Source organism: Onychostruthus taczanowskii, unplaced genomic scaffold, assembly GCF_017590055.1.
Source record: "Onychostruthus taczanowskii isolate IOZ18803 unplaced genomic scaffold, ASM1759005v1 scaffold6, whole genome shotgun sequence".
NCBI lineage: Eukaryota > Metazoa > Chordata > Aves > Passeriformes > Passeridae > Onychostruthus > Onychostruthus taczanowskii.
Window position 1 is genome coordinate 6,135,526 of NW_024503679.1, and position 22,903 is coordinate 6,158,428.

At 35.1% G+C, this 22,903-nt stretch overlaps 1 protein-coding gene across 1 annotated transcript in view; it reads left to right on the top strand.

Annotated features, from left to right (window-relative positions):
• Nucleotides 1-22,903, top strand: part of WDR72 (WD repeat domain 72) — a 92,117-nt gene that overhangs the window by 23,724 nt on the left and 45,490 nt on the right. Inside the window, exons 13-14 of the mRNA XM_041418783.1 lie at nt 3,334-3,536; nt 19,618-20,435. Of these exons, the coding sequence (XP_041274717.1) occupies nt 3,334-3,536; nt 19,618-20,435 (1,021 nt within the window). The remainder of the gene's footprint in view (nt 1-3,333; nt 3,537-19,617; nt 20,436-22,903) is intronic.

Consider the following 22,903-nt stretch of genomic DNA (forward strand, 5'->3'; position numbering starts at 1 on the left):
AGGCATATTTGTATTTAAATACTTAAGGTTTGAGAGTGAATTTTATTTCTGCGCTCTTTCCTGTACTCTCATCCACAAGCTTTGTCTTTTCTTACTCTTTTTTATTTTCCTTTAAGCATATTCCTAAAAAATGACAGTTTCTGGACAATAAGCACCCCGCCCCAGTATTATTTTGCCTGTTTGCTGTGGTCGGAAAGTCTTTGTCATATATATAGGTTTCTAAATCCTTTCCCCTCATCCTCTCTGTTTGTTCTCAGGTGTATTCAGGCATCACAGAATATAGGTCTTTTTCTTCATTTTGGCCCTGCCAACTATTTGCTCTGTAAATTAGTATTTTGGGCTATTCAGAAGAGTAAAGTTAAGCATATAATATAAATAATACTTTCATGATCACATTTTCCTATGCGCTTTGTGCCATTTTGTTGCAGCTCCAGCTGTACACACAAACCTGTACAGTTGTTAACTATTGGAGTGTACCAACAAATAACAGTGAACAGGATTGGGTAGTATATGCAAGAAAGGATGGGGTTTTTTAAGAAACTAGACATCTTCTGGAAGGTGCTACTTAAACAGAATTTGAGATAGCTGTTATGAGACATATATAAATAATTTAAAGAAGTAACAGGAGTTTTTCAAATTGATTTTAGGGTGTCATAATGTTCTGTTAATAAGAAAAACAAGCTCGTTGTCCAGGGCATTTGCTATTCAATGCTCCTCTCTATAAATGGGCATTAAAAATGAAAATTAAAAACCAAACCAATTGTAAGTTCTCTATGTGAGAAGCCAAGCCCTGTTTCTTGATTATTGTAAACCCAAAAGGACTTGTTTCAGTTGGTAATATGTTAATTTTCTCTTCTCCTAACTACTCAAAAATGGTATGCTTGCAATGGCATTGTTCTGATGCACTTAGAGAAGTTTGTTAGCAGCAGAAATGTTCAGTAACCCAACAACCTGTTGGTGGCTTCTCACTTTGCGTCTGGTAAGTCTATAATATATATAAGCATATCTGTCATCTGTTTAAAGTAAAATGTGTGTTAAATACATAAAACATGACTTTGCTTTAATGCACATTGAGAATACCTGTATATTCTATTCAGGCCATTGCCTCCCAAGGTTATATTCTGCTGTCAGATTTTTCTGTACTTTTTACTACTTCTGGTATGTTTCTTTTTCTGTCACCTGAAATTTTTTTCTTCAACCAGAAGTTGAAAAATTGGCTCTGAAGCTGTTGGCAGAAAAAAAGCTCTGATATATGGAAAATAACCCAAGTCTGTCTGTAGTATGATAGCCTTCACTAAATTATATTCTATTTTATATCCACTAGATTATCCCACAGAATGGTCTGACTCTAGGGGATGACTGCTGCTGAAGCACTCATTTGCATCTGGTGCTACTGAGACATGTTTGGAAGTTCTGTGTAATAACATGGTCAGGTTGTTGAAATTTCATGCCATGCCCCCAAAAGTCTTGGATTTATTAAAAACTTATTGTCATTTCTCTTAAAAGGAACATGATACCTGGTAATTTCACAGAGATATTATAATAGTATTGAGGACTCCAGCAGTGAATTGCACTGAAAAAAGTATTAGAGAAAACAAGGTTTGATATATGTGTGTGTATTCACTGTGTAGTGGACTTGCCACAGAAAGGGGTAGAGAAAGCTTCAGCCCCTTCACTCTAAAAGTAGGAAGAACAATTATTTATTTGAATTTTGCTCATGTTGTGCTCTGAATAATTTACATAATTCCATGGCATGTTTGTAGTTTGAAAGGCTACTCTACATATATTAAGAAGCCAAAATAATATTAGCTGAGTGACTGTATTATTTCCAAACTTCACTTTGCCAGTGCTGTAGTTCTTTCAAGAATGTTTGCTCGTGTCCAGCACGAGCTGTACAATCATCCCTTGTAGACGTCTGTAAACGTGGTCTTTTGTTCCTGAAATGTGTCAGTGCTGGGAGCTCTGCAGACAGTCTAACTAGGAAGACCTTTTGGGCAACTTATTTTCTTTCAGTAACCATCCTGCTCTGTTGTGGTCCCTGGCGCTGGTTGCAAATCCTGGGGAAGAATTAAGAAAATGGCATGTTAAAAAAAATTGGGGCTTATTTCTTTCAGTGTAGTATTACAGTCATCTGTGATGTTCAACTGATTTTTATAGGGGACAAAGAATCAGGTGCCCTATTTTCTTCTGCTCTGAATTCAAAGACTTTGTTGTATGAGTAGTAGAGGTGATTCTGCAGTGAAAAGAAATGGATGAGTTTCAGAGAAATAATTTCAGATAAAGAGATTTTATACACACATATACACACAAACACTTATTGTATGAGATCCCTCAATCCCAGTCCAATATTTTTAGCAGGTGTTACTGATAGAACTTCAATGTTAGACATTTTTTTCTTGTAGCAGTGAAAGGGAAAATTCATGTTGTATTACTTGAGGGTAGAAAGAATTCAAACTTAAGGGAAAAACATTTCATTTTATAGCTGATATTTAATACTTGAAAAATCCTTCAGATGTATTTTACCTCTGATATTTATAGAAAACATGTTATTTCAGCAATTTCTTTTAATTCCTATAGGAAATGTGTAGTATATAATAGTAGCTCATTTCAAGTACATTTAAGCTCAGTTTTGATATTTTTAATGTTACTTATAATTGAAATAGTATTACTAAAATTACTAGATAAGATTTTTACTAAATATAACTGGCTATAACATCTAGAGGATTTAGATTTCAGAGACACACGAGTGATTAAATAGTCTCTGAAACATCACATTCATATCCCTGATGACTAAACTACATGTATATTTATGCATAAACCTTCTTTACGTCTAACAATTTTTAGGAATGGAATGAAAAAAATTGAGCTGTCTCTTGCTATTTGTAATCCAGAACACTAGAGGACAGCACTAAAATATTACATAAATATGTTGTTGTTTACACTGTTAATGATATAGATGCTCTGGGAGGGGTTTGTGAGGAGAAAACAAATTTCTGTTTTGAACAGTTAAGGCAGGTGATATTTTTAGGAATATCTTTGGCTCCCTTTGAAAACCGCATGTCACTCCAAACATATAAAATATCTGGAGCTGCTTGTGGTCTGATACTAAGTTATTTGCTGCAGTGATTTCTTTAGAAATTAAGCTTTATTTTTTATAGTAGTAGTGTATAATACATTTTTAGTTTTAAAATAGGAGCCATTTGCTTCATCTGTAAATATTTTGTGATTTTTTTTTTTTGTTTGCTCACATGTCGTGTACTGTATTACTACTGTGATAGAGATGTGATAGTACAGCTCATTGAAAAAGTTACAACTTCTGTTGTGTTTCTCTAGGCACACTGGAACGACATGAAACTGGTGACACAGCAAGAGCAATTCTTACTGCTATTGAAGATTCAGAATATATAGTGGCAGGTGCTCTACTTCCTGTGTCTCAGGAGTCAAAACAAAACAAGAATTCTGGATACAAACACTCCAGCTCATACAAGCATGGCATGGGCCCTTATCCTGCTCATGCAGAGAAATCTTCAGATAAGGTAAGAGTGAAGAGTAGAGCGTTTTTCCAGAGCAATTAGTGGTGATTCTGATTCTTTACTCTGTCACCCACTGATGAGTAAATGGGATAGTGGCTTGGTTTTAAGTTTATAAAGGCTTCTTCTGGCTGGCCCAGTTTTTATGCCTTCAACCCCGTTTCATAGATAAATGAGGAAAATTGGCAGAGTGCCTTATGCAAGGTCATTAGTGGCTAATCTCAAAAGGATTTTCTCAGCGCTTATTACCTGTAGTTAGATCCTATTTCCTCATGCCTCTAGCTTGTGACTGCACCTGTCAGTAGTACCCCGAGAACAGCTGAATACACCTTACACCCATTCAAATGTGTGTGTCTTGAGAACAAGCACATAGAGATCCCATGCTGTTGGTCTTTCTCTTATTGCTCTTCTAAGGAGACCAAAGATCCCTCTTGTCATTCAGAGATAGTTTTTATTGGGTGTGTGTTTTCTCTTGGCATCATCATGGAATACACTGCAAGTGCCTTATGTTTTTATTGGTGTGATTAAATTAGTACTCATGTGAGGTACTGCACTGCAAGAAGGTATGATCATCTTCAGGAAAGATTTGGCCAGGGAGAGATTCTGTATCTAGAAATACTTTCCTATCAAAATCATTAAACCAACTAATTGAGACTGATTGAGAAGCTGTGCTCCCTCTTTTTGTTTTGAATAAGTAATAGAAGGAAATAATATGCTTAGTGTTAGTGTGATGTTAAAATTGAGAAAATGAGTACTGAGATATGAAATCATGAGAAGACTAAAAATGTAATAGTCATTCTATTTTCTTGTGGCCTAGATAAACCTATACTTTTATCAGTTATTTGTGGGTATTTAAAAATTAATATAGTATTTGCTAATTTTAAAACTGATTGCTAAAACTCTCTAATTTAATACAATCTCAGATTCAATGGGATGCATATTGCCTTTTTCATGTAGGGAAAAAATGGTACAAACCTATTTTCTTAAACCCTATTTATGCACCAGGAGGTAATATATTCACTGAACTCTTGATTAGGGTGTATTTTAAGGGCTTTTATGTAGTTTGTTCTTGCTTACCACTTTTTAATTAATAGGTTTTGGGAATCCTGTTCTCTGCAATAAACAGAAGTCATGTCTGCTATTCCTCAACCCTCAATGTGCATGGAAGGTATTTTACCACAAGTATTGAGAGTAAAAATTGCTTTCCCTCAATCACACATAGAAGCAACCTTCAGAATGGTCTCTGGCCTTTTTTGTGGCTTTATTAATTATAGGAGATGAAGTAGCAGGTATTATAAAACTGATAAAGTACAGCTTGATCCAAGTCCTTGCTCGGAATTTTATGTTCTTTTCTTCATTGTATATTCAAATTTACATATAACATTGACTTTCTAATGATTGTAGTTTAACTCTTAATATTTTTCTTTGACCTTTTACTAACCTTAGTCTGATTTCTAAAGTTCTTTTTGATCCCATTTTCTGAAAAGTCTTATTAGCGTGTAATCCTGCTGAGCATGTTGTGGGGCAGATGGTGCACTAGTTGGCCATTGACACAGAATCTGATCTCCCTGTTAGTTTGTTAAAAGGAATAGATAGTTTCTTCTTGCCTTCTTAAATAGGAACAAAAGAAAAAAGTTTTGGTAGTTCTTTGGTAAGTAGTTTTAGGTATGTCTATTAAATTGAAAATTGCATGGATGTAACAAGGTGGGAGGAAAGAAAATGTGCTGATTATGGAATATGGGGAAGAGTTTTTTGTAAACTTTAAAATGTGGAGTTTAACATGTTTTGGGAATTATGATCTTAAATTGGGAGAAATATCACAACAAGAAACCATGGAAATGTAGCATGAGATTTGTAGTGCTCTCTTTGATTTGATATGCATCTTGTCTACTCTGATTTGTCAAAATAATATTCTATTGTTGTGTTTAAATATTTCTCATTAATATTCTTGTCCAAATGTAAACTTATTAAGAATATTATGGATGTCTCTTAGACTTATGTCAAAATCTCTTTTTTTCATTTCATGTTCTTTTTTGTCATTACAGACCTGTTAGGTTTGTCTAAATTCATAATAAATTAAGTTCTGTATTTGGGAAAGCACTTTTCATTCATCAAACATGTGTCATCCAGTACATTTAGAGCTTCTTCCCACTTGCATCTGCATTGGAGAGGGTTCTGTAGATTGGTGTGGGAGAAGTTTGAGCCTAAATGCATTTAGTGTAGCTGAGCCTGGGAAAACCATAACAATGGAAGTTCCCTTAATGCTACTGCAGAAGCCCAGTGCTGGCTACACAAAAGGAGTGTGGAACTCTGCAGCTTTTTTAACACTTCTGTTATTGCTAAATTGATGGCTTCTTATGAAGTCTGCTGTTTTTCTTAAGTTTTGTACAGAAAATTTTTTTGTTAGGTTTTTCAAAAAGTGCTCTATTGACTCTTTTGTATCATTGTATTTCAGCATCTTGAAATATTCTAGAAATTCAGATCCCATTTAATTAGTGAGAGGATTGTGGTTATCAGACTTCAACATTCCATCCCATATTAATTAAAGCATGTAATTATTACACATGTAAAAATATCACAAAACTTTCAGATTATTAGAGGCTTTTAATATAGAATGAGTGTTTCATTATCAATTTCCTTCTTTGGCAAATTATGTATTAGAAATTTAACAACATACTAAATTGTTAATAACTTTTCTATCAAAAAACCCCATCATCAATTTTAGCATATATTAAGGAACTCAATTTCAGATGATTTATGTGACAGGAAAAATGAGTGGGTAGCTATTCTGTCCTGTTGGTATTGTAATTGAGAGCGATCCTTTTGTACAAGGAGAGATCCACATGAAGGTTGCAAGTAAAATTCAGCATTTGTTCTTGCCATTATTAAGTTGTTTTACCTTTCATATTATATTTAAGATGAAACAATGTTTTCAAAATAATGGTCTCTCTTTCCTCCATCCTAAAAAAGATAAATATTCTCACTTAGTAGTCCAGCTCCAAAGGCTTTCTTTCAAAACTTTTGCCATCATGTAAATCACAGATACAAAAGCAGAATGTTTTGATTTCATGGTGTTTTGACCATTTTAATTCTTTTATTGTGCTGCACGTGCCAGTGGGAGTACCAATAACAGATGACTGTGACAAATGCAGTTAACACAAGATCCATATTAATGTTGTCAAATCCCCTTGATATATTTAAACAGATTTTAATTATTTTTAATGTCAAAAGACCCAAAATATATAGCTTAATAGTTCTTCAAGAAAGCTTTACTTAATATGTGAATGTAAAACCTCTCATAAAAATGAAACTTTTATATTGGCCTTAGTCATTGACATAGGGTATTCATCAAGTCAGCAATTTGTGTGGCAAAGTGCCATTTGAATAGTGTATTGTTAGAATACTTATGGTCCACTTGACAAGGGCTCTTGCTGTAAATAGTGCAATTTGACTCCAGCTGTTAAAGAGTGGCTTTGACAGCAGCCAAATAGAATGGAGATGCTTTACTGCACCGCAGAAAAATCAATATTGGGTTCTTGTTCATAGTAACCTGTTTTCTCTTCCTTTTTTTTTTTTTTTTTTTTTTTTCAGATTTATACAAGACTATCTAGAGTTCATTTGTGAAAGTTTAAATATTATTTTGAAAGTGAGGCTGTTTTCTTTCCAGACTAATGTTGGTGGTGAATGTTGCTTGTGTTTAGTTAAAAAGTAAAAGGCAGTGCTTTGTGGATATACATAAACAATGTGATGATGCAGCATTATTGCAACTCTATTTACAGGGGTAGATGTTAGGATGTGGGTGCATAAGTTGTGTAACTAACAACAAAAAAATGTTCTTTCCTTCCTCTCTGTTTTTTTTTTTCTTTTTGTACTGTTACTGTAGAATCCCTGTCAATTTTCTAAGTATAGGTTTTTTTAAAGCAGGTTTCTTTGTTGCTCTCCCTGTAACAACCCCCACAGATGTTGACAATCTGTAGTGCCATTGTAGATTTTCCTGAAGCATGGTCTTGCTAGTGCTGAACAGTTTTCTAGCAGTATTCAGTGACACAAGGTTGCTATGATACCCGGCCAGTAGCAATAGGTATTGAATCACTGCTCTTAATTACAATAGAATACACACTAGACTGTGCTCATGGTGTTCATATGGAACTAGCTCTCATTATAGCTTTAAGTCATAGTTCTGCTTGAAAATTGGAGCTCTGTGAAAAACTGATTAAAAAAAAAATTGAAATGCTCCAGTGCATCATATGAAGATTTCATTGATGCACATAAAAAGGTGGATGTGTCTGGGAATTGTTTTCCTGATGTTCCAGAAACCCTTCATGTTGGAAAGTTTCCTACCTTTTCAGCTTCAATATTTTGGACATAAGCCTGTGTTAATCATGCACTAATGTTTCTAGTGATTTCAGTAATCAGAATGGTCTGGGTAAAAACAGTGGAGGGAAAAGAAGATTATAGAATCTGTGCAATGGTTGCTTAAGCTTGAACTCTTAAAATTATACTACTGAAAATCTAGATTAGAAAAGAATTTTTTTTACTGTGCATATAAGATAAGGCAAAGATGGGAGAGAGAAACATTCATTTATGTGGACTTGTATATGTATTTTTTGGTATATTAACTCACCAATTTCTTAAAATATGTTGTAATAGGTCCTTTGGAACTTGATATTCACTTACATAGTAGTATACATATTCTGCTCTGAACAAAAATATGTAAAGGCAAGAATGTACAGAAGTTAAAAATAATAAAAGAAATATCTACTTTGTTGCTGCACATAATAAGTAAGAGGCAAATGAAGACTGTAGGATAATAGCAGCTATTTGTTTTAGTATAGCAAGGGAAGCAATTTGAAAATAAAATTGTTATTGGAAGTCTGGAAAATCACTGCTAGTTAAATCTTACTGATGGAAAAATTGATAGAAAAATAGAAATAAGATACAAGCACAAATATAAAATAATACTTAGCAAATAGGAGATCAGGAGTGGTACCATAAACAATGGTGTCACAGACATGGATTCCTTTAATTTCTTTCCTTTTATAATATTTAGAGCATTATTATGGGGAATTACAGATCTTGGTGATTTATGTGAAGTGGATTATTAAGGACAAAGCAAAATACAAAGTAGTAGAGTATTTCTCCCTAAAGTTAGTAACAGCACATTGATGCTGCAAGGGTTTTGTTGGGTTTTTTTTTCTGGAACTAGTGTTCACTAGCTGTATTTAGTAGTTTATTAAGTAAGCATAATAGGAAAATGAGTGAAGAAAAAAGAACTCAATATATACAGGTGTTTTTTCCCTCTGTAATTCAGTTGCAAAACATTTTAGTACTACATGTCCTGTGAAATTTTACAATTAAGTATTTTATCAAGGGACCAAGGTAGCAACATAACTACAGTGAAGTAATAACTTCGGAGTTATGAGATTAAATTGGGAGCAGTTAAAAAGAACCATGATCCTGAGGGATATTGATAGGTCTCTTTTATGGAAGTTACTCTAGTTTTTAAACTGGCGCACCAAGTCAAGAATTTCATTTGTGTTTTCTCCATTGATTGCTTCAAAGCAAAATGAAACCAAAAAGTTGCCATTGTGATATTGTAGCACATTTTAATTTTACACGTGTGGATAGCAATTAACACAGGGTGTCAGAAATCTAATAATAAGTCTCAGCTACTTATTTCAGTGCTTCTGACACTGATTCTTTTCTACTCTGTGACTATATGGAAAGTAACTGACTTAAAACTTCTTTCCCTTCTTAGACAGCTAATTGGACTGTGTGATAAAGCTAAAGAGGCTGCTACAGTATCCTACTAGAAATAAGTCTAAGGTCAATATCAGCAGTCCATGTGAAGTATTTCATGTTGAAGGACGATTTATTGGCGCTAACCTAACTATTGTTGTCTTTTTCTTTTCCCATACCGCTGCCATGCTGCAATTCCCTTCTATCTCTTGGAATCTTTAGCAAAGATTGCATTTTGGTTATGGATTTATACTTATAATTAAAAAAATACAGTTTCTGTCTTATGGAATTGGTGTTCATGATACCACATTTGCCACTTAGGACTGTTTCTTTTAGGTCTGTGGAGTTTTCCTATCTTGGATTTTACCTTTACTACTTTTGTAGTCTAATAGGTGTGGCTAGCTCTGTAGATCAGCCTAATTGATTTTCCTTCCAAGTGCGCTGCCTAATTCTAAAACAAATCATATGATCTTTGTTTTAACATTTATATTTTCATGTTGTTCAACGGTGTTCTTTAAATTTTTCACTATCAATGATAGTGACATGGTGGAATCTTTACAGTTCTGATAATCACCTTTTCTATTCTAAACATTAATTCCCTGGCCTCTTATAGTTCAATTAGTATTATTTTAGTGAAGAAAAATACTAGCAAGAATTCAGAGTGAATTCAGTGTGAGACTGTTTGCTAGGTTTCCTCCTTGCATATCTATTTTAAAATAAAGGCAGTGACTTTTTCAGAAGCGCATCAACATCTTACATGCAACTTAGAAATGGGAATTGCAGCAAACAAACCTTATGCTGCAAAAGAAAGTCTTGTTATCTGCTAGCTTCCTTCTGATAGCTAATTGAAACTCTTATCTCAATTATAGAGCAGAAATAAAATCCTTGGCTAACCTGTGGTTTGATTTCAAACAAAGCAACAGCAGTGGTTATACGTCTGTTGTCTTGATATATTTTTTTGTATATTAATACTCCAATTTATTCCAGTAGTCAGGTTTGGTTCTTGCAATACTTATGGGAAAGGATGAATTATGTGAGCAGACACCTGAGAATGTTTGTTTCCAAAACTTGTTGTTTTGGAAGCCTCTGCAGTAAGACTGAACAGCTTGCAAGGAAAGAACAGTATGAAATCTATGGGTACAGAAATTTAGCTGCCATCCTGAAGCATCTCAGAATGCTAAAGGATGTGAAGAAAGTCCAGCTTGCCTATTTTTAAATCTCAAGAATGGCACTTTCTAGAATACACAGGATTTTTTGGGTTTTAGTTCTTTTTCTTTAGTTGAAAGTCACTTGCTTATGAATTGATCTAGAACTTTTAAGTAGGTAAATTTTCTGGGTTTGACTCTTATAATTCAAGATGGGAAATGCACTCAGAACAGCCCAGGGAAAATGTTGTTTCAGTTGGAGTCAGCACTCAGACATATATTGCTAACTTAATTTTTATATACATCACTCCTTCTTAGGACAAAGCAATATTCTCAAACTCCTGCAAAGGTCCTGTTGGCAGTATCTCAGTGTTCAGCATTATGTCTCACAGATATTAGGATGTTCATTCATCCAGTAAATGGTTCAATAGGATAATTCCTAAATCTTGAGCCAGCAGTCTGTGGCTTTGGATTGCTGTAGCATTTCTTGTCCAGCTGATGAAGAAAACTTTGGAGATGTTCCATCTTTTTTTCTAAAGTGCTGAGTAAGGATGGAAATTTTTCACTACCACACAGCACTGAGCTGTAAATATTTCTAAAGATATGGTTAGGAAATTTACTTATACATTCAAAATAATTAATATATTAAGGTGTAGGCAGAGTACTTGAATATTGAGTGTATAAATAATACTTAATTTTAAACACCATCTTATTCCTTCTTTCTACCTAAACTTTTCACACCTGAGACTGTCCGTGTCAGAAATGGATGTTAGAGATGAGTGGATTTACAGTTCACTTTTATATTCTTTCTATGATAAAATTATTAGACCAAGTTTTGTCAAAAGTGTTGTGTTTAGAATTGCCTGATCATGTGCCCAGACAGCCAGAGATATGAATTCCAGAGCAAAGCAAAAGTTGTCTGTATAAAATTCATACGTTTCTTCAAATATTTTTCTGAAAAAGAAAGGATAAACTTGTTTCCTAGTGTTGAAAAGTTGTGAAGGATATTCAGGATATTAATTTTACTTGCCTGTTATTCTTTGATATCTTTTAAAGATTTGTCTCCAGAATCACTTTTATGTGTACTCTTTAATTAAATCCAATAGGAAAGTCTAAGATGAGTGTTACGGAGACAGGAGAGTGTTAACTTGAAAACAAAATATGCGGAACATTAAATTGTCATACCAGACCTCCACACTGAGCAATTCAATAGACGTGTTAGCAATTCTTCCTGAACAATTGAAATTTTTGTGCCCAGTAGATCCATCTGGACTACAATCTGCCTGACAGTGGCCTTCCATACATGATAAAAAGAGGGTTTATTCAGTTGCTTAGACTATTCATCACACAGCTTGAGTCTGAAGACTCCTTGGCTTAATTACTTACATTGTGCCACAGATGCATCAGCAGTGATGCTACAGTTGCTGTTCAGAGTGCTGTGAGGATAGAAAAGCCTTCCACTGGGACTTAACAAAAGAAAAAGGAAAGATTACAGTGTTGGGACGAAAGAGGGTGACTCTACTTATGTTGCAATTAAGTTGATAGATAAACACTGGTGCGAACTCCAAAAATACTGTAGCCTTTTCTTCATGGGAGGTGGATTCTTAGGAGGATCTGGGCATCCTCAATAATACAACCAGAGTTGTAAGGAATACCATAATAAAAGTAATGCAAGGCAAGTTCAAAACAGCTTGTTTATACTAGTTCATATAAGAAAATTCATCATGGATTGACACATTTGTTCAAGTCTGCATTGTCCAAATGATGAAGTCTCAGGTCAAGCATAAATTGCACGTGAAAGCAAACTGGGGCACTACTACTGACTCCAGGCTTTTTACAGATAGTCCTTTATATGTGAGTACTGAGCTATAAAAGGGTAAATGAATAAGAAAAAAGTTCTGAATGTCCCCATCAAAGGATCCTCTGTCCTATGACTAGGTGAGGTGTCTGAAGGTAAGGAATATGAATGACCTTGGGATAGTGACACCGTAACTGTGATGCTTACCCTGTGCAAGAGGCTGGCATTACTTTCTGGCAGGTAGGCTGGCCTCTTCGTACACTTTGGGAGACCATTGATACTCTTAGTGACAAACTCTTCACATGCTCCCTAAAATTGAAGCTCGGGAGGAGAGCAGGGTTAGACAAGGGTGTGATATGTGGACTGCTGATAGGAGCTAATATTAGATTAGGAAGTGCATATGGTTTTTATGTGGAGATGAAAGTGTAGCCAATAATTTACATCCTTTCTTCCTCAGCAGGTTATTTTAAGAGATGTTGTATGGTATATGTTTAAGTGCTATTTCAATTATATACCTGCTGCTTTTAACTATTTTTGAATAAATGCATCTTTTCACATATCCTAGATTGCTTGTCCTTTCAGCAGAGCAAGAAAATAAGATCACTGTGTATTTGCAAAAAGGTTATGAACTCAAGAAAGCAGTTTTGCTGATAGGATTTACCTGAAATAAGACATCATTCAATGCTTAGATTATTTTTAAGTTGCAAATACCTAAATGGGATTGAAAGACCATATTTCTATCTAATTAGTTAACAGTCCTTCAATCATGACCTTGTGAATTTGAAGTTTCTTTTAGGGAAAACTTGGACACCCATTTCACATTTCTCTTTCTTACATTTCTTAAAGCCCTTGCTTTTTAAATTATTGCATCAAAATTCTAGTCATAAAATAGATGAGTGGTGTTCACTCTGTTCCACTGAATGATGTTTGATCATGTGCTGTATGCTGAGCTGTCATGGGAAAAGGTTATACTAGCTTTTCTTCTTGCTTGTTTTTTAGTGATCAAAGTAAATTAGGCTTCTTGAATTTGGAAGTGACTTAATGCTACGTAGATACATAAGTTACATCAAACTTTTGCTTTTATATGTAGAAGAGACATCCAAAAGATACAATTTCCCAGTAGATAAAGAGGTGTTCCATTCGTGGCATAGGTTTAAGATGTGCTATTTGAAATCTGAGGTTTTTGTGGAACTTGCTAACTATATTTTATGCTCATAAACCAGTTTGAAGCCCCAAACACAATTTCATTTATCTTTATATTCTAAGCTTTATAGAGTCTGCAAAAGTGTCCATCTGTTCAGCTGAGATTGCTTCAAACAGTGAGTGGTCAGAGAGACGTAGCTGCTAAAGGTCAAAGGAGCCTCTTGACCCTGTGATTCTTGCCAAAGCAATTGGAGCGTGGGACTGATATACAGTTAGATACAGCTTGCTAACGTGAGCTCCACTTTAATTGGTAATGATGGCAAGAATACACAGTAAAGTCATTGCTGAAAGAAAACAAAAAGTATCCAATATAGTAATTTATTACCAGTCAGTGGGTTTCACACACTGGGTTGTTTTACCCCTGCAGTGGTCAGAGAAAGCAAAAAGGTACTCTAACACTTAACTGAAAATGGATGCCCTGCTGCTATCAGAGATGCATGGTGGTCAAACGATTGCCTGTGCCATTAGCTTGGTAATGTTTTCTCTATTGTAAACTCAGCTCCCCATGTTCTTCCTGTGCATCAGCTGCAGATTGAAGGCTTTCTCGTTTGTCTTCTATTTGTGCTGCCAATCATCAAGCTGCTGTTCACCAAGCACATTTCAAGGAGGCAATTTTTTTTACTCCTATCGACTACCATCTCTAGCAACTGAGGGCTCAGAGGATTTAGAAATAAATGTAATGCTTTAATTTATACTGTGCCAGCCATTTTGTGAGTTGTTTATGTATTTGTTTGCTGTGACAATTCAAGAGATGGTTACAAGTTTCTTATTTTGCAAAACTATGTATGAGATAGATTTATGTTTTCGGGACACATTTGCTGGTACTCTCTCTTATGCTACTATTTTCATTAAAAAGGTTGAAGAGAAAAATATTTTGCAAGAAAAGATGATTTTGAACCTATTCAGTAGTTAAAGGTAGATGAAAAATGCAAACCCAAATCCAACAAAAGCTAACACAGGTATTCTTTCCCACCAGCAAGAATAAAACAATGTAGAGTAAAATAGAGCTCTCATTGGCAGTATAATTTAATGTATAAGACCCTTAGGTGTGGTAATCATGCTTCAGTTAACAGTTCTTCAATCTCCACAAAGTCCAAATGTAACAGGAGGGTAGGAGTACCTAAATAGCTTTTACAAGCAGATGTGTGATGTACTTATTTTTTCTGAGCCTAGAGCCAGATCAGTGATGAGATGTGATTCTGAGAAGTTATGAGCTCTGAACTTCTGTTGACAATCCAATGACTGGCCTGATCAAGACAGAAAATTCTCACCTATCAACAAATTTGTTTGACAAATTCTACTACACTCCTCTTTCATTTCTGTAGCAGGTTCTCCACAATTTAGTTTTTAAAAAGCACAATGTGTACTGTTAATTACAAAAACTATTATTAACTTCATTGAAATAAGCATATTGATATTATCAGACATCATTGTCATATTTCAAAAATTGTCATGTCAAACTTCCTAGAGCCTATAAGGTATGGTGGTTTTGATGATTCAGTATTGGGTTTTGTTTAAAAAATCTTGTTTGAAAATATATCATACAATTGGATATTCACAGAGTATCTTCACTGAGCAAACAGTAGGGTGCTGATATTTTAATGATTGTTTGCATTAATTTATTAACAGTAAGTATGTTTAATAAGGAAACAATTACTCTCTGAAAGTCCATCAGGTAAGACTTATTCTTTTATCATGTCATTCAGTGAGCTGTTGTATCTGTATTAAAAGGCAATGGCCTATTTGCTGTCAAAATATAAAGGTACATATCTTAAAATAAAAAAACCCCAAACTCTTAAGCAGATCAGAAATAGAAAATTCCTAACCTCAAGAAAAATAAAACAGCAGTGCACCTTCTATGAATGAAAAAACCTTTCAGTCTCTGGCATAATTTTATGTAAGCTCCACACATCTCTCCAGTCTCCCCCTGCCTAATCTACCTAAAAATTCCCACTGAAGTTGTTCAACTTTGTCTAATATTTTCCTAAGCCTTTGCAAGCTGCAAGCAATGGATAAAAGAAGGGATTGAACCTGTTCAGTGTTAATGAATCAAAATATGTTATTTCAAAGGGGAAAGCTCAAAGGAACAAAATTAGACTGTTGTGATAAGGCACGAAATGATGACACAGACACTGCTGCTGTCGAGGGGAACAAAAAAGAACTTTATTTTCTGACTCCAACATTTATAGTTTTCCAAAGGTGACAGTGGATTGGAGGGGGACAGTGCCACCTCTCCAATGCCACTGGACAGACCAAGGGTCCATCAATTCTCTCCTCCTCCATGAAAGAATGCAAAACATAGGTTATTTACAGAACTGTGTGTGAGAAAGTTTGTTGAAAGAATGTAAACATCAGAAGGCTTAACAAAGTCTTACAAAATCAGGGCGACATTAGACCCCTTAAATATTACATAATTTAAAAAACTTATTCATGAGCTATCAACAGGATAGCTCCCACTTAGAGTTTGTACATCATGATTCATTCTGCAGGCACTGGGAACTTTGGGACCAATTTTCTGCCACTTTTATCCTGTTATGATTTGGGATAAAGCGAGAGTGCAATGAATAAAGAAGGCCCCAAGTCTAGAAGAAAAGTCACATTTAATACTTCAGGACTTGCTTGGCATAGGACTGGGTACTACTTGTGCTTTGAGAACTGTGCAACTTCTATTCAGTGGTATCACAGCAGTGTCTAAGTATATTTTGAATGCTGGTGCTGGTGTTTTGCTTTCTAAAATTTCTGTCTTGTGATTTTTTGCCCCTTTATTTCCTTTATGTAAAATGAATGTCAAGATCATTCCTGTCAAATCTGGTTTTAGTACAAAACCCACAATAGAATGCTTCTGGTAAAGAAAGCAGATACGTGGAGAAAGTGCATACCTATAAGGAGCTGAAAAAGTATGGGAATCCCTGTCAGCTAATGGAAGTGTATATTTTAAGTGGAATCCCATTCCCAGAACAAGGTGGATCCCAGTGGAAAAATGCCTTTAGAGATGAGAAGGCAGCTAGGTAAAATAACACTTGAATTGTACTTGCCATGAAATTTTTATGTGATGTGTCTGTCCTAAATCTGTTGAAGATAATGGCATGTATTGATGCAGTTGGGGGCCACAGTAAGTACAGCCCCCTGCTGCCCCCTTCCCATAGTCACAGGAAAATTTTCCTTGGGTGCCAAGAATAAGTAAAGGGGAAAAGATGTAGAGGAATAGGGTTGTAACTTGTAGAGCAGTGATGAATTGCATGCCAAAAAACTGGAACAGGCTTCTGAGAGATGTGTACAATGCCCCAAGCCAGTGAGTGTTTAAGGGGCATTTGGAGAGCCTAGTTGGACTAAATGATCCTTGTAGTTCCCTTTCAACTGAAATAGTTTATTCTAGCTCTTGTCTGATCCTGGCTCAAACATCTTCAGTGGCAAGCTGAAGAGATGTTAGGGGATACTGGCCATGCATGGAAAATAGCTTGGCTTTTCAAAGCCTCCCTGAATCTTGCTCTTTCCTGAATATAGAAAGCATTTTCTGCTGTGGGTCAGTGATGTACAAGAGTTTCAGAAGTCTTAGGATATAATATTAGTCTGTAGTCAGACTTTTTGCTTCTTTAAAACTAACAGTAGGCTGTCCATGTCAAAGATAAACTTTAAAACTAGAAATGGTTAAACTAGAAAAGGTACAATATATAATGTAAATATCTATTAATCTGTTTTTCAATACTCAACAAAAGCAGTTTCCAGCTCTCTAGTTTGTAGTTAGTTTTATGAGTGCCTTTCCATTCTCTGTAGTCTTCTACTACAGAGAATAACTTGCCCATAGATCCTAAATGGCATTTTATGTCTAAAGCTTTGGATGTCCACCTTCTTTCATTGGAATGAGATGCCTGTTGCAGAGAGCTAAGATAACTTGGCAGACAGTTTTAGGATCAATGTCAATAAGCTTTCATATTGCCTATAGAACATGAATGTTTATTGTGACTTGACGTGTAGTAGCATCACCAGATGTCTCAATGGATTGACATTGTCACTATGTTTTCCTTTGCTTGGATGCTGATTTCACTAAAGGTTTCTAAATGTCAAGCAAATATAAGTATAGAAAGAGAAAATTATAGGCTAAATAATAATGATTTCATTTAATGTCAAAGCTAGCCTGTGAATTCCAGTGTTTGCATTCCATGGGGTTCTCCCTATCTATTAGGAAACATCATAATTAAAGATTAAAATAATCTTAGTACTTAAATGCAATGTTTTTTTGGGTGGTTTTTTTTTTTTTTTTTTTTTTTTTTTTTTTTTTTAAGGAAAGGGATAAAAAAACCTGAACAAGCAATTATAATCTCTTACTTATGACTCCCTATGGAGATCTTTAAATGAGATTATGTATTTAGAGTACATTCTCATCTGGTTGGGAGCATCATTCCCTAAATAACAAAAAACCAAATTGTATTACTGCCCAAAACTAAATAGTCACGTCATAGAGTTTTTGCAGTCAATTTTTTGTTCATGTTATTTGTACTAAAATATTAACAGTTTTAAAATAGCTAATCCTATAAAATAATAGTTTGTAATGTAAAAGGAGTTAGGTAAGGTGGTCATGAGAAAGATGAGGTAAACAACATTGCATTCCAGAAACAGCTGGTTGCTGCTCTGTTTACTAACATTTGATGGTTTATTTTGAGATTTAACTATGTTCAACAGAAAGTCCTTTGCATTAGTGGAATGCTTCAAATTGTCAAAAGAAAATTAAAACAAAGAGAGGGCTGGAAAATTCTGTATCATTTGTGATATAGAAGCTGGCATGATGGTTTGCAAAAGTATTACTGAGATGAAAAGTTGCTTCTTGATGTGTCTTTCTGCTTGTGAAGGTGAAATAGGCTGAGCATGGTGCTGAGTGCATAAGCTTGTTCAGGACAATAAAAACAGACCAGTCGTAAATGCTTAAAGGAAAGGGCAGAAGTGTCAACAAGGAGTTCTTATTCCCTCTCTTCTGGTGTTTCCCTGAAGGTAAAACACACTTCTTTGGTAGGTGCTGCAGGATTATGATATAAGATGATGTGTCACTGTGTGAACTCATCAGGTCATTTTCAAAGACATCCCGTCCACTGGAGTTTGTCACAGCATAGTGTCCACCCTGTGCCAAGGGGTAAAAGAAAAGATGTAAAATTTTCTTCTTAATGACAATTTCTCATGTAAATAATGAAACTGCAAGGCTAAAATGGAGTAATTTTTTCTTTTTTTTTGGTGAAGATGATTTTGAGCATTTCCTTATGTTCAGCTGACTGTTCATCATCATTCAGTTACTTCTACAGTTTAACATGTGATTCTGAAGCTGAGAGCAACTGCAGCTCCTCTCAAATCTTCTGGTTTCAAAAAATATATTCTTTGTTCATTTATTAGCAACAGTAATTAGCTATGTGTATTTATTATGTTAGTATGTAGAATTGAAATTATGCTTCATAAATGGCCATTACTGTAAATGGGCTTCAGAGCTGGGGGGAAAAGTATGGAGAATTCTAGTAAAGATGCAGGTAGGAAAATAGGGTGGCACAAGATAGTCAGATGTTCACAAACATTGTAGTAGCCTTTTTCTCTTAATTATTTTCAGCTAAGGTAATTAATTTGTGTGTGGAGATTTATTTACCTAGGTTCCTTATTGTTCTTGCTTTGTAACTTCTCTCAAAAGGAGGTAGTTTTGCATGCTTTGAAATAGCAAAAGGTGTAGTCTTTATCCCCTGCAAATCCCCTATATTTATATATGCCTCCTATATAGCAAATTGTAAAAAGGCATACAGACACATATACACATTCAGGGTTTGCAAGAGCCTTGTAGCATTGTAGCATTTGCTTCTCTAGCTTTATTTTGAAAAAACAAAGGTTTTATGCTTTAAAATTTTCCAAAAATCCTTTTAACTTGAAATGAGACTTAGCAGAAGAAAACACCAGCCTAGATTTTTTTGCAAAGATACATGCTACTATCTGCAGTATGGCTGTGTAATTGAAGGAGCCTGTTTTATAGTATTTACACACTGATGTCTCTGTGTATCTCAAACTACTTGGAAGCAAATGTTTTTTACTTAACCAAAACTGAATAAATATAATTTAATTAAATGTAACAGAGTTAATAGATTTTCTATATTCCATAGGCAATTCTATGCTTATATCTTGAAAATTACAAAGAACTGTTGGATTTTTGTTTAGACATTCAATATTTTTCTTTCAGTTGACTGATACCAGCTGCATCCAACAGCCCTTTACTATTTTACCAGCTAAGACAAAATGGAACAATGCAAACTTTCACATTCTCTTATTTGACCTGGAAAAACTTGAGGAACTCCTCTCATCTCAACTCAATGGATTAAAGTCATCAAAATCATTCCACAACCAATACACTCTAGAAAGAGCTAAAAGTACTTCTGAGAAAAGGGCACTGACATTAAAAAGAAATAAAACTGCTGCCTTTGTACCTCAAGTAGATGGGCAGGAAGAGACTGTTTGTTCAGACCAAGTTCACAGGGATAATAATCCAGCTAGGCCTATGGAAGAAGGTGGTGGCATAAAAAGATGGAAAAAAATGAAGAGTTCAAGAAAGATCAGAATGCAGCCATCAGGAAACATCGATATGAACATTGCAACCGATACAGCTAAACTGCTTTTGTCATGTCTTCTACCATGGGGTGTAGATAAAGAAATAGACGATCTCTGTGCAAGACACCTGAACATCTTGAGGCTTCAGTGTCCTGTTTCTTTTGGACTTGTGTCAGATGAAAGCCACCTCTCACTGATGTTGCCAGGATGGAAATGCACTGATTGTGGTGAGCTAGGAGAACATGGAGTTTTCAATTTGTTTTCAAAAAGAGTCCTTGATTTATCAAACAAATACCTTGTTGCAACTGAAGGACAATTTGGAAAGAAGGATGGACCTGAGAATAATGATTATGGAACAAGGGACTTGGAAACATTATTTTTCTTATTTAGCAGAATAACATTAATCAACAGGATAATTAACACACCTTCAGCAGTTACAGATGAAATTGAAAGGTAAGAACTTCATTATGAGCGGATTATATTTTCTTATGTCTCTACATCCAAACCCAATTCCTCCAAATCACACTAATGCACTTGGTTATAATTTTCTGTCCCAAAACACACACAAAAATGAAGCATGCCTTAAAATAAAACACCAAGCCAATATCTTGATTTCAAAGAACAAGTCACAGCAGAATAATCTCTAAACATAAATCATTGAATTGATGTTATTTCTACCCTAAACCTTACCTCTGAAAAGCTTGTTAGGTAACACACAGAGTCACATACCTTTTGGGAAAAGGATCTTCAACAAGTATGTCTCCATACTTTGAGCTTCTGCACTCCTTCTATAGGACTCTGAGATTAGCTCAGTTGTTTAGAGCATAGTGCTAATATCACTGAGGTTGTAGGTCCAGTCCCTGTATAGGCCATTCGCTCAAGAGGTGGACTTGATAGTCGTTCTGGGTCCCTTACAGCTAAGAATAGTCTGAGTCTTCTCTTCCTTTGTAGTCATGTAAAATGAAACAAACTTTTGTTACATATATACTTCTTAAATGGAGCTTATGTTCTTTCTGTGGAGTTTTTCACATGTTCTTTGAAGAAAAGGAGATTGGGATATAATTGTCTTTACATTTTTCTGTTTAGCAGATGAGAACAGATGCAAGTTTTTTTTTTCATAAGACCAAGAACTTGACTTATCCAGCTTCACACCCAGTTTTTCAAGAGATCACTCTTTTCCTTGCAATTCAAACTCAGTAGAATAATGAGGTCTCTTTAGGCACAGTGAGATGCGCATTAAGCACATTTGTGCTGTTTAAACTTCCACTCCCTATAAGCAATATACTTTCTTTGCGTGGAACCCTTGACTTCACGGATAAATAAAACATAAGAGAGAAGAATAATCTGCCCTAGTTATACTATCTGAAGTACAATGCCTCCAGTAATGATGGCAGCTCCTGGGAATGAATGCCTCATCAGCCCTTATGTTGTGAGAACCATCTCAAGTAGCATTTATGTTACTCAAAGCAAATTTATTGACTAAATGCTTTTTCAGCATTAAAGGAAAAATAACATGCTCAACATTATTTGACCAAGCCAAATAGAGCATGCTAATCAGGCAATGGATATTGCCCATGAATTTTTTGTTGTTTGGCAAACATAGTGTTTGTCTGTATTTAGTTTTTTAGGGACAATTAACTTCAGTGTTGGTGATGCTATGGCCCCAAGGCAAGAAGAGGGGACAGAAAATATTGATCTTGCAGCAAATATCTGCATCTCCCACAAAGCTCTAGGCACTCAGCCTCTCTCAAGACATGTACACCATCCTGCAGGACAAATGCACATTTCTTATTTACTTTTGCTGCTAATTGTGTTGCCTATTGGTCCATATTCAATACAAACTCTTACACGAATACTTGTTTCAGGATTCCAGCTTGAACAGGAATTCCTTTCCATACAAAAAAGTACTTTATGCTTGCCTTTTGGAAAGCACTCTTTTGGAAAGACGTTGTGTAATTGAAATTAATGAGCATACCAAAATCAAACATTTTTTCCCAGACATGTGCATCCTGGCTTTGAGACATATATCCTGTAAAATTATAGATATTAAAGTTGCTGCAAGGAAAAAAAAAACCTCCCCCCCTCCACCACCTCCCCTCTGAATTATACTATATACTTTTAAGTTTTCTCTAGGATACGTAAAGATATAAACCCTACCATCTTTAACAAATGCTATTTTGGTGACTTTTCCTTCAAAAAGTACAGTATGCAGCCAAACCTCTTTGGATGGTTGCTTTATCTAAAACTGCAGTATGCTCAAGGGAAAAGAAACCTACATACTAAATTCAAATTCACCACAATATTTGCAGAAGCAGTTAGTAGGACAGCTCTCACAGCTTGCATGTGTTCTGGTGTTTGTCTATCTGTCGGTTTTTTGCAACTTGACACAGCCTGTGAAAATAAAGGAACCTGCAGCAAAATGTGTCAGATCATAAAAGTGGGACAGAGAGAGGAATAAGCTGGGAAGAAAATATCTTCAACAAATTTGTTTCCTCCTGCTTTTTAACATTTGTTCCTCGAACTTACAGCTCTCAAGCTGCAAGCTTTCAGAGTTGTTTGGTATGCAAAGTCTTTTGAAATGGCATGACTCACTGTTCATTTGTAGTGAATTTGAAAGACAAATATATTATTTTAAAAATGACACATAAATGTAGTTTTTTCAGGGCACTATAGAGATTTTTGTAAAAGAAATAGTTCTAAATTGTGCAAGGGTTTTGAGTGGTTTTTTTTTACTTTCTCTGCCATCCATATCTATTGTTTTCAAGGGTTAGGTTGCTGAGTTAGTGACTCAGAAAGAGCAAGCATATGTACACATTAGTCTCTTAAATTATAGCCATCCATTGAAGTCCCAAATATTGTAATGATACTCTAAATTATTTACCGCTGAGGAAATAAATGGGAAACCTAGAAAAAAAGGCTTT